Source organism: Cibotium barometz, chromosome 3 (genome assembly GCF_041138505.1).
Source record: "Cibotium barometz isolate CiBa-2024 chromosome 3, ASM4113850v1, whole genome shotgun sequence".
In the NCBI taxonomy this organism is placed as follows: domain Eukaryota; kingdom Viridiplantae; phylum Streptophyta; class Polypodiopsida; order Cyatheales; family Cibotiaceae; genus Cibotium; species Cibotium barometz.
The window spans coordinates 51,944,441-51,957,894 of record NC_141048.1 but is presented as its reverse complement, the minus strand read 5'-3'; the positions used below and the strand labels follow the sequence as shown (position 1 = coordinate 51,957,894).

General features: G+C 39.5%; 1 protein-coding gene across 1 annotated transcript; it reads left to right on the top strand.

The window, feature by feature from the left end:
* Positions 1 to 443: 443 nt before the first annotated feature.
* On the top strand, positions 444 to 2,129 carry LOC147640236 (uncharacterized). Its single transcript, XM_086823422.1, has one exon. It carries the CDS (start codon positions 494 to 496, stop codon positions 1,667 to 1,669), a length of 1,176 nt encoding a protein of 391 aa, XP_086679548.1. The 5' UTR covers positions 444 to 493; the 3' UTR covers positions 1,670 to 2,129.
* Positions 2,130 to 13,454: the final 11,325 nt, after the last annotated feature.

Sequence of the window (13,454 nt, the reverse complement as noted above, 5' to 3'; positions counted from 1 at the left end):
GAGGAATGGAGAATGAATATTAGCTAAAAGGTGTTTCAAGTGGGTGAGAAATGGAGAATGAATATTAGCTAAAAGGTGTCAACTTAGAATGGAGGGTGAGAGAGAGAGAGAGAGAGAGAGAGAGAGAGAGAGAGAGAGAGAGAGAGAGAGTGTGAGTGTAAAGTTTAAAAGGAGGAGAATGGGAAATTGGAGGGGGTGTGTGGTGTGTGTAAAGGTCAAAAGGAGGAGAATGGGAAGTGTGTGTGGTGTGTGTAAAGGTCAAAAGGAGGAGAATGGGAAGTGTGTGTGTGTGTGTGTGGGCCTTTGCCTATGTGTAGAGAAGACTCATATATGTCATGAAGTGCACGTTTTATGGTGGGCTCATGGACCCCTTAGATCATAGCACGTTGTAGCAACTAATTAGGTTATCAAAAACATGCAAACAAGGAGAGAGAGAGAGAGAGAGAGGGGCTTGATGGGCATTTATCCTAGCAACCTTGTGTTGTAGGTAGCCATGTCAACCAAATTGAAGCAAATGAGTCATCTGCATGAGGTGAAGCTTTTGGCCCATCAACAGAAGAAGGAAGAGGGTGAAGGTGAAGATGATGATGGTAGCCTTGCAAGGTCCTCCCTTGATTTGTCCCAAGAGTTGACACAAGGGTGCTTCTCTTCTGCACTCAAAAGGCCCCTCAAAGCCCTTTGTGGGCGCTTGGGAAAATGGAGCCTGGGAGAGAAAAAATACTACTCCCTTTACAAATACCTGCATCTTCCCAACGATGCCCATCCAAAGCCCACAGGCCCAAAGCTCTCCTCTCTCGCTTTCCACCAAAAGCAAAAAAGCAAAAGCAAAAGCACAGATGCTTTCCTGGACCCTTCTGGTGGGTTCATTCAAAAGCAGCAGGCTTTCGAAGATGTACACTTGGATCCCACGTTTAACCATGGGATTAAGCCACAATCTCAGCTCAGCTTTCACAATTACGATCGGATTCAGCTACAAGGATTTCATAATAGAGTTGAACAGCATGTTCTTCGGCTTACCTCCGGGATTAATTATGGTGTTAATCCCGAAGATCAGCTCACCTTGGGATGCGATCCAGAATTTGAGCAGCAGGGTCAGCTTATTCCTTCAATTACTGACGGATTTAGGGGGCAAATTGAGATATCACCTGGAGTTAATGAGCTTATAGAAGGGATTAATCATGATGAGAACTCTAGCGCCTCAAGAGCACTTCCCAAGCCCAGTTTGCAATTATCTGAGCCTAATGCTTTGATTAGTCTAAAAGAATCAAATGCTTTAATTAGTGTAGAGGAGCCAGAGAAGGTGATAAGGTCGATAATGGAGGATAATTACAACGATATGGATGATGATGATGATTATTTGTCTTCTTTGGCAAGCCATGTGTTTTCATTAAGGGCCAAAGGGGGCCAGAATCCCATAATACAAGCAGGAGAGGCAAGAATGCTTCTTGTTGGTGGCAACAATATCAACAACTCTAATACTAATGATATTATTAAGAGTTCCATGGTGGGATTGATTTCAGGCCGGAAATTCGAAGACCTTGCAGACATGGAAGAGTTTTTGCAATGCTACATGAGGCTCTACTCCCCTTGCTTCTTGGACATGGTGAACCGGTTCTTCCATGAGATTTGCAATGACATCTTTGAATGTGAAGGGCTCTTTCAAATTTAAGATCCCCTAATCCACACCCTTATGTGCCCTTGTATGCTATATATCCTATATACTTCATTTTCCTTCACTTTTATATGCAACTCTAGGCTATTGTGCCTTTACTTTACTCAATCTTATATGGGGGCAATACTTCTAGCACCAATAATCTTATCTGGGGGCAACACTTCTAGCACCAATAATCTGTCAAATTGTTCAGGGATGATTAATAGTTTGTCTTATTATGTGGAGGAAATACTCCTAGCACCAATTATCCCACCACCAAATTGTGGACTCCTCGTCGCCCAATAAGCTATTTTTGTTTATGGAGGAAATACTTCTTGCACTAGTAATATTCCACCAAATTATATTAAGGGAGGACACTTATTCTAGTTAACCTACACCATTCACCATACAAGTTCCTTCTATGTTATAGTTCATTAAGTTTCCTAGATGTTTTCTTGATGAGCATTAAAATTATGAACTACCCACATGGTGATCTTTTGATTTGTTGAATTCCACGTGAATTTACTATGAGATTTCCATTAGCCAGATACCTCATACTTGGAAGTTGGTGTTTTGTGCTTCATAATTTGTGCATTATGTTCCCATTAGCAAGCAAGATACCTCTCACACTTGGAAGTTGGTGTCTTGTGCTTCAGAATTGGTGCATTATGTTTTGATAGACCTATTACTTGCGTATATTATTAACAATGTTATGGTTTTTGTGCCATGTGGTATAATTAGAATGCTCAATCAATGTAAAACAAAAATAGATTCTCACAAGCTAGAGTTTTTAATGCAAGGTAGTTTTATATTCAAATCATGTTACAAATCATGCAAGGTAGTTTTATATTCAAATCATGTTACAAATTGTCACCCTATTATCTAAATATTGCAAAGAGACATATGAACTTTGAGTCATGCTTTAATGCTAGCAACAAAGAGAGAAGATAGAATGCTAAGACTTAGTATGCTTTTTTGACAAACTATCAAGTCTTGTGGCTTTAGTCATATGTGTGTCATGCGTGTGAGTTATGACATGTAATTGTGCATATTTGCTTGAATATAAAAGAAGCACGAGTTTGGGTTAGGGTTGGCAACTTGCAAGTTCCCAAATCATGTGTTTCAAAAGGACCTAACACGAAGAAAAAAATATATAGACAATGCGGTGTTAAGAAAGAGGGTTGATGTTAGTGGGGTCATCCCCTAAAAGAGAAGACTAGTGGAAGAAAAGAATTGTGGGTGAGAATAATGGCCATATGTGCAAAAGAGAGAAAAATTTGTAGGAAGTCAAGGGAGGTGTAAAGAAACAAATTGAATTGGAGAAGGCAAAGGGTGAGGGTTTTGTAGGAGAGTGCAAGGGTGAATAGTTGAACACTCAAAGAGTGTCCATATTTGTTCAAGGCTTTCTTATATACATCATCCTTGGTAAGAATCATCTCATTTATTGTTTTGAGCTACTTGTTGACAATTATAAGGAGGCAAGTTGAGTTTTTTAAATTTAGTGAGGCAAGTGAGGCACTCCTCATACTAAGTGATTTCCATAAGGGCTTTTTTTATTGGCCTTTTTTTTTTTCCTTTGACTTCATTTTAGGGGTTATTGGGATTTTAGAATCTCAATGTATTCTTATTCTTGTGATCGCGAAAAGATACATGTCCTTGACTATGAGGGTATTAGGTTGGCAAACTATCATGTATTTTTGTAGTGTCTACTACATGGGAGAGTAGGCTAAGCTAATGGGTACTTTGTGCAATTGCCATATATATGCCTCTTAGCTACTAAAAGGTTTGGGAGCACCATGGATGTAAGAGTGGGTTCTAAAATTGATTGGTTTTATTAGATGGGGCTCCATGTGTGGTTTCTCCTATTTGTGTATGGGTGCTTTAGGCTTGCAGTGCTTCTTTCATTAATTCCTATTAATTGGGTGAAGTTTTATATTGAAATGGTGGAGTGGAGGCCTATTAAGGTGGAGCTTTGGGTGTCTCTTAAGGAATATGAATAGTTACAATGGGCACTTGTTGCTCTTTGTGGTATGATGAGTTTATTTGTTGTAGATATGATTACACCAAGTTGGGAGGAGAGTCCTACATCTATATTCATATGCATAAGAGATTAAGACATGGATTGGATGTTGAGAATGTCTTCTTTGTGAGGTCTCTCTAGGCTCTTTTGGCTTAGGTGGCTCAAGACTTGCTACTACATGGTATATTAGACCTTGGTGATATACACAATTTGGAACTAATGTTTTGCTAATAGTCAAGGAGCTCTCTTTATAAACAAGTAAGCCAAATTTTCTTCTTTTCCTTCCTTTAACTTTGTGAAAGTTTTGAAAAAAAATTGTCATGCTGTGGGTCATGCTAGTCATAACATATGAGTGTGGTGGCATTGATTACACTTCTTAGTGATGGCCTGAAATGGGATCCTTTCTTTAGTGTTGGCCTTGTCAAAATTGCATAAATTCTTTGATTTGTCTTTAAGTTTCTAGCTAATCATGTATCTTGATGATATACCATTTCTAATCCTAATGCATTGAAAACCACTTCTTTTTGGCAGCCATTTAGAAGTATGAAATTTCCCTTGTTTGTGGCCTTATTGTAGGAGGATACACACTTGACCACCATTTTCAAATCAAGTCCCTAGGGATTGTAAACAAAGCTATTTTCCACTTGCACATGTACACATGGGGGTTTAGGCACATAGATCTTGGGCATGGGCTAGTGTGGACACATCTTTGGAGTAAGTGACTATATACATCACTTATTAGGTAGCTTTTGTCTCGGAGGGGTCACTCATAAATATGTAAGCGTAGCACGTAGGTTCAAAAAAAAGGATTTTTAAAATTCTTTTTAAACACATTTTTTTACATATAGAAGGGTACCATTTAAAGGGGGTATTCACATGCTGAATAGAAAAAGGGTGTGTTTTATTCATGAAAAATTCACAGATAAGGGGTTTTTAAAGTAGGCCTTGAACGTACATGATACAGAGGGTTTACATATAGTGAACCCTCTTGAGGCTTTTGTATGATCATTACATTTTTGACATATTATACATCGTACCTTTCTTGAAGATTATGGAAAAACTTTCATGAATGATTCATGGTAGACTTTCCATGTTTAGGTGGCTACTCTCTCTATGATGATGAGTGAATAAATAATTTGGTCAAGAATTCACTAAAATCTTGTAGATACTAACATCTTTCCACCATACTAACATCTCCACACCACCTCTTTTGAAGAGACAACAAAATTTTGATTGTTGTAGTCTCATCAAGTATGGGACACCAAGGTTAGGTATGTGGTTCTTCATTACTTTGATGTGTGCACTCTTGGGCTCAGGGGGGGTCAATTGGATGAGTATATGCCTGGATTATGTGTGTTTATGCATAGTGATTAGCTAGAGAGATCTAGGGGGTTTTAACAACTAGTTCAGACTCCCCTGAACCACCCAACTCCCCCTAGCCTTACCCTTGTCCTGACATTGGAGTTTTCTTTTCCACATTGAAAGTTGTGTCAAATTCAAGCCTTGTCAGACCCCGAAGGGAATGCAAGGGAGTTGTGTTTTGCCCCCCTGATTTGTTTTGTTAGCAACAGTAATGCTTGTTTTTCACAAGTATGGCCCACATGATATGGTGTGAATACCTAGTGATAAGCTAGAACCAGTAAGCATAAAGGCTCAGCACGTGCTTGAATATAGAGTCCCTAACAACATTATCTACTAAAACTTCTTGCATGGTAATAAAAATTTAATGTGTCACTAGCACCCTAAGATGAGAAGAAATTTTTGCTTCCCCTTAGAAGGGTCCAATTTATATCCATCTAGGTCTAGAAGCTTCTAGGTCCTTCTAGGTCTAGAAGCTTAAAGGCTTATCCTTATCTAGGTCTAGAAATTTTTTCTTTCCCTTAGAGGGGTCAAATTTATCTCCATCTAGGTCTAGAATCTTCTAGGCTTATCCTTATCTAGGTCTAGAATCTTCTAGATCCTCTAGGCTCATCTAGTCCAGAAGCTTCTAGATCCTGCAAGAAGCTTATAGGCTTATCTAGGCTGCACATCCCTAGGATAGAGTAACCCAAGAAGACCTTCCAAATACATAGTGTGGTTTAAGTCCACACATGCAAGCATTTATAAGCTATCTCTTAACTATCAAATCACCTAAGCCATTATAGTGTCCAAATAGGGGTCTGTGAAAATTTGTGCTACTCTAAACAAAATGACTTCTCCCTATAAAGGGGGCCTTACAACATAGATTTAGCCACAATTCCCACATAGTCACATAGACGAAGGTGGAGCATTAATATCTAACACCCCCCTCAATGTCCACCATAGAGGTGAACTCCAACAAATTTTTACCTAGGTCCTTTATGAAGGTGTCTACATAATTCTCTGTAGTAGACCCCGGCTCTAGACCTCTCCATGTATAATTAGCTCACACATAAAATAATACTGCATCTCACGCATAAAGTGTGAAACACATGATTTGCAATCACCATCATGTAACTTTGTTGTTGCACTATAACTTTGTTGGCAACTCCTAGGTCTCATGATCCCAAGAATCCTCCTTTATAAGGTTGCCTCACATGAGGCAAAGCATGCCATACTCAGCTTTTGTAGAAGAAAGAGTAACTATGGGCTATTTCTTACATCTAAGACACAACTCCTGAACTAAGAGTAAAATAATGACTTGTCACTAATTTCTTGCTATCACACCGGCCTGTGCTAATTTGAATCACAATATCTAACCAATGTCTTTCTTCTCAAAGCGTAAGTGATGTCGTGCTCCAGTGTACAAACATCACTGCCTTTCTAATGGTTCTCACATGGTGGATTTAAGAACTTGCTTATACACCAACTGCAAAGTTGGTGTCTAGTTGTGTGTGTAACATAGAAAAATGATCTACTCCTCACAAGCTTTTCTTGTACCCCTGCACATCCACCAATTGAGAAACATCCTATGTAGAAAGCTTCACACTAGCCTCCATTGTAGTGCCAACTGACTTACAAGCATACATCCCAAAGGCCTTCAATATCTCTCCAGGTTCTCCAAGTTGACAAATCAAAATATGCTCTAATCTCATTTGTCTCAGAGATCTTCTTTTCATGGCTCCTACGAAAATGATATTTCCCATATAAAGAAAAATGACCATGTACCTATCCTTAGAAAACATAAAGATATCTATTTGAGGGGCTTTTTGAACGATTAATACTTATAAAGTAATTGTAACGCCTCCGCCTACGGCTGCGTCTTCCTCAAGCCGCCATAGCCTAGGCGTGGAGAAGAAGAGAGGATGGAAGTCGGTTCACCTCCCAACCATATAATGACGAGTTAGGGTTTCTCGTTGGGTTTTATACCAAAACCTGGCCTGTGTCCACACCTCCTAGCCCGGCCGCCCATCTTACTTAAGAGCCGTGCTAACTTAGATGTGTACACACATCGACCAAACCCTAACGCCCATTAACCCTTGAACCCCGCTAGCACTAATAATACTCTCGAGACTCCGAAAGCTATTAACTTATGCTAGGGTTTGACTTCCGTAGGACCATAGTCCTGACAGTAATTGTCGATCCATTGGTACCACACACAAGCAACTTGTTTTTAGCCCACATAGTTCCTTTTTAAGTTTGCAGACTTTATTTTCTAAATCAAGGATCATAAACCTTGGTGGCTACTTGACATAAACTTCCTCCTCAATATTTCCATTTAGAAAAGAGGACTTCACATCCATCAACATAATCGGCCACCTTTGTGGGTACTCCACATAAACCTCCTCCTTAAGGTTTCCATTTAGAAAAGAAAACTTCACATCCACTTGTTTAACCGGTGGGCCACCCCTCATGCTATGATGGTCTTCATAAATGTCTCCACCTTAAGCCTCCTCCGTAAGGTTTCCATTTAGAAAAGTGGACTTCACATCCATATGTGCTATGATGGTCTTCATAAATGTCCTCCCCTCTTTCCATTCAAAAAGGCATATAATAATGTTGAATATCTCCTTGTAGAGTAATAAAATCAAAACCATATTTTACCATATGATTGAAATAAAACGTGCACTTAACCATTATATTACTATATGTATACACTTGTGAAAAAATGTAATAGCTAGATTAGCTTGAGATTGCCCTAATTAACCTAGATTAGCTTGATTAGCCTGAATTGGAGAGAAAGTTAGAGAAGTCTAAAGGTATTCAATGTCAAGTGATATTCAAAGGGTATCAAAAGAGGGTATCAAAAGGGTACCTTCATCCGAGGACTAGTGCCTTTTATAGTCCCAAGGCCCTCATGCCCTAACACCACATGTGTAAATGCTCCTAATCCCCATGTAAGAGCTGATGTATCATGCCTAACTATAGGTAAACCCATGCCCTAACCACATGAATCATCTTGTAAACTGACCCAAGGCATGATCCCCATCACATACGACCACACAAGCATGATCCAAAGTATGCATATCCACATGATCTAACTCACACACACCACTATCATTATCACATACATCATCATGTACTCGTGTATCAATATCATAAGTGTGAGTGTGCAGTATATCATCACAATGTCATGTATGTGGGTGTGATACATCATCATCATCATTTGAATAGTCCGCATCCTGAGGGACATGATCATAACTACTCACGAGTGTAGGGCACTCGCTCAAGTCTCCATGCATATCATCTCAAGCAAACAATGTTGAACCGTCTGTGTCAAGATAGCCACATAAGTCAACAAGAAAATCACCATGTGTGGAGGACCATCTGGACCATTTGCCACATACAACTCTCTCATTGAGCAGATGTCTGAACTGACTAGGTAATAAACCCTCAAGCTCATACATCCATAGATGACATGAATATGCTTCCTCATCATAGCATGATGTTGGTGAAGAAAGATCTAAAGGTTGGAGCCTCACGATGCGAAATGTATGTGTAAACTTGGTAAATGATAAGCAACACATGACTCGAAATGGTAGCTCAATATAGAGGAAGTAGAATCATCTCAATAGAGCGTGAGCAGATGTCAACTGATGAGAGTCTAAGATAGTGTCGTAGTGACGTTGACAACGATGATCATTTTGTTGAGTAGCATGGCAATCATACGAAGGATAGTAATAAAATGAATAGCCCATAACTGTGTATGAACAATCTCTATAGAATCCCCGAAAGAATATTTAAAAGAAGCCCAAAATGTGCTACGCATATAAACAAAGGCTAGCAAAACACAATTGCATGCGAACAAAGGCTCAAAAATCTCCAAGTGTGTGAAACAAGCCCACAATATGCTAAAGTATGTGAACAAGCAAGCCCATAAAGAACACGAAGTGTGTGAATGCTCTCCACCAGGTACTCCCAAATGCGTGAACACTCTACCAAGCACACAACTCACACCGCATGTGAACAAGCTCAAACGTGTGTACGAACTCACAAAAAAATACCAAAAAGTATGCTTGAGTGTGTACAAAACCAACAAAATTCCAATGATACAAGTTGTGCAGGAAACACCCCTAACAATCAAGAGTGCGAGTGAAAAATGTGTAGATATGATAGTGTGAATAGACAAAGTTTTAATGGGGAAGTGTGGAAAAAAACAAACGTATTGCTTCTCTCCTTTTTTTCATTCTCACATTGGCTCTGCCAGCTCTCTCTTCCACTCCACACACTGGCAGCAAAAAAAAATGGTGAGAGCTCAAGGATGCTGTGTTTGTTGTTTCTCCTAAAAAAAAAAGAAAAGAAATCTGCGCTTTTTCGTTTTGCTCCCTCACGACGCTGCACTGCTCTACGCTTTTTCGTTTTGCTCCCTCACGTAGACTGTGGTGAGCTAGACATTGCTCAGCTTGCGCTGCTGTGATGACAGTAAGCGTCAGTGTTACTGCAGACCTCCGCATCACTTGAGGTGGCTAAATCCTGTGTATCACAGTCGACCTTATAAGCAAAGGTGACATTGTTGCACTGCTTCGAAATGATAGCGACCGCACTTAACAACTTGACGTTTACTGGTAGATGAACTCATGCGCTGCCCAGGAACGACTAACCGTGGACTAGTAGGCTGTAGGAGGGTAGAGGAGAGAGAGAGAGAGATGCAAAACGATGCGCTGATGAACTGCCAGATGCGAAACGATGCTGCTAACTGCTTTTGACACGTCAACGTTGCTTAGGCCCATTACACATCACCATACCCCTGCCTACCCATGCTCTGTGGTGGGATATCCACCGCCCATAATTCATGGGCACGCAATCTCCCCCACCCATACTTGGGCAGTGGGGTATGTGTAACGGGCCTTAAACGCTCTGTGATGCAAAGGCTAGTGAGAGAAGCGAGGCCTCAGGATAAAAGTAGTGTAGTACCCCTTGTCGTGTTTCCATGTGGAGGGCCCAACCTCTTGACCAGCTATTTACGAGTTACCGCGTGTACGTCAGCCTACCTACTACCTTTTATCATGAGGAAGTTCCTCCCAGTATCGCTGAACCCCCCCTTCCACTTCAACTACTTTGGCTCCTTCCCGTCGATTCCCAGCATCCCTTCTTCTACCTCTCAAGCTACCTCAGCCCCTCCTTCATGCAGGCTTCCCCTGCCACTAGCCGCCCTCCACACTGGCCCCTGTGCTCCCTCCACTCCACCCAATTACCTTTATATTATAATGTTATGTTTATTTACTGTAAAAGATCGTTTCAATGAAGGAATTAATAAGACTCATGAAAACTTTAGGTTTACAAATCTCCATTGTCTCTCTAAGTTGAAGTGTTTGATAGCTCTCCATCATAAGCTCCATAAAGCACTATTAAAGGTCGTTTCTTAAAGAAATGGATAGCTTATATACAAAGCACACTAAACAAAAGTACAAAATAAATTTCTATTCCACAAAACATTATATCATCATGTAATTGATTATTGCAATATGTAGTCATTAGTGTCTTTATTGAAATGTCAACATTACCATTAAGCCATGTGTATTCACCAAATCCTAATATTATACACTTTTCAATGATTGGTGTTACATGTATGTATAATTATTAAGTCTCAACGCATACCAACAACACTCTACCCAATCTTGGAGGCAATGTCCAAGAAAAGTTTTTATCTCAAAAAATACAATTAATCTTTTGTGCTTTCTTCCTGAGGCAGAAGCGAGTAGGCAACAATAAAAACCAAATTGAGCGTACAACCCTTGTTTCGCCTGGAATGATGCACTGCAGTGATGCGTTGAGCAGTAAACACCATTGAAATGGAGTGATGAGCAAGTTAAAAAGGAAAAACTATGTTTTATTTGCATGGCTGCTGACATTAGGGAAAAAGGGAGCTCATTTTGGGGCCTTTTACGGTTTGGAAAAATAAGCTCTCAACAACCAATGAACAGAGGGCCAACGTAACGTTGAAAATTCACAAAAATAAGAGAAAATAGATTAAAAAAACAATATTTTATGTAGGTACAAGCGTGCTACATTAATGTAGAGATTGGTTTTTTATTCTCACAAGATCTTTGGACATGAAGATAGAATCTAGTCTGACATTTTCTCTGACAAGGGCCTTCCCGCTTCCACCTTCCTTTGAACTTTGAAATGTTGTGCTGCCTTTCCTTCGAAAGGTCTACCATTCTACACCACTGCCTCATTGTGCAGCAGCCTCTTCTTTTCCAAAACTGCTCCCTTCATCCTGTTTGGCTTAGAGTAAGATGTTTCTTGTCAACTATCTGTCTGCCCACTTTCTCTTTCTTGAAACTTCACTTTGTTATCTTGTTTACATTACTTTGCTGTGGTTACAGATTCACAAGGTCTCCATGGTGAATAAAAACTATGGCCGTTCTTATGGAAGACGCTCTGTGGATGATAATGCTATGAAGGCAGAATTATACCACACATCCTTACCCCGTCGACCTGCTTCTTCTATTTCTTCGGTAGAGAATTCAAGTACAGTCAAAACGGAAGGAACTGGGAAAAGGTTTACTGTTTCAAAAGGAGCATGGGTGCTCATGCAACCTAGCAAAAGAAAGAGACCCCAGACAAAAAACATTTTCTTGGCATCATGGAAGGGAAGAGTACGAGATTTTAAAATCACCAGAGGGAAGATATCGGTGAAAGAAGTTTTGATTCAGCATGTGTACATGTATAAAGAACTTGTCTTGCGAGACTATCCAAATGATCTTCCTCAACACAGGCCTAATTGTATATTTTTCTATTGTGGTTTTGTTCTTTATGAGGTGTATGGATTTTTAAGACAAAGCTTTCTTTCTTTGCTTATTGACATTCTTGTGTTATTTTATTTCAGATTTATACCCTTCATCGTATGAGACATGGCAAAACATCGATTGTATTCTGGGATTTATAGATGTTTTGCATGGATCGATAGGAGAACAACAATACCAAGGTCGATGTGCAACAGAGCTAGCTCAATCCGGTATATTTTTTACTGATCATTTTTATCAGTTGCTGGACAATGCAAACACACATGGTGTGTTAAGAAAACAAGACCTTCCGGCATGGAATTCAGTGGATTGGCCTCTCCCACATTTTAGTGTTATAGAGGTATATAGGGCCAAGCTTTTCAAAGAAGTACAGAAAGCTCTGAGGCCCAATATTGCCACAAGGATAATAAAAATTTCCTATTCATGCATCTCACAGTTTTTGTAGACTTGTTTAATACCTTTCCAGTGAAGGTTTCAAAAACAATGTTCACAGTTAAAGCAACAAGTCTGGCATGCATGCCACAATTTTTGGATAAAGGTTAGGATAAGAAGACATGTAGTTCAGTGTTTTGTGAGGTTGTCCAACCTTCTATGCAACTGAAGTACATGGTTGCATCACAAAATTTCATTTTTTCTTTTTATTATAAGCGCAGTCGAATGTTAGGTACAAAACTAGTCCCAATGGATCAAGATGAAGATTTTTTTGGTGCAAAAAATAAACTTCTTGATATTGATGTTGTTGAGAATGGTGATGTGCTAGTCAATATCTCATTAAGACAATGTTGCTCCCTAGCTCAATTGCGCAATGACATTCTATTTGAGACAGAAGGTTCTATTTCAAAGGACTTTTTATTTATCTACAACAATAAGAAGGTATACCATGTGACTTATCCTAGTCTCATTAAGCACTGCTATTAGTTTACTTTACCCTATTGTTTCATATTGCTTTTTTGCAGGTGCTCAAAAGAAGAGAGAGTTCAATAAAATGCAAAGACATTGAAAATTTGAAAATTGAGATACCACAGACTCCATAAACAAAGGTATTATATTCAATAAAGTAAAATTCTGTACAGAAGTGTTTAATTATATATGTAGAACATATTCTTGACAATAATTTTCTATTTATCTACAGGCTGATCTAGAGGCTGCTCTACATGGTCCAAGCTCACCATATCATCTTTATTTGGAGAATCTATTTTCTGCTGCTCCATCCTGTCGTGTACAGTCTCTTGGTGCTGCTCCATTGTCTCCTCTACTGCCCCTGGAGCATCTGTTTGCTGCTGCTCCATCATCTCCTCAATAACATCAGCAGCACAACAGGTCCTTGTTCTTGTGGCTTCTCCTCATCAGCACTAGGTATTTGTTCCTGTGGCACCACATCTGCATTATCTGTGTCATCAAGGTGTATGACACCTTCTCGGACTTTAGAGCTCTCACCCAACTCGAGAATAGCTGGTATAATAGGTTTGGGGGAGGCATACTTCAAAAACTTCCAAATTATATCAGCTCTGAAACTATACACATAGTTCGAGCTGAAGCTATCTTCTCTCATCTGCAATGAGATATGATGATTTAGAACACTTTGTACCAATATCAAATTTTTTGAAGCTAAATGAAAATTATTTTTTCTTACAAG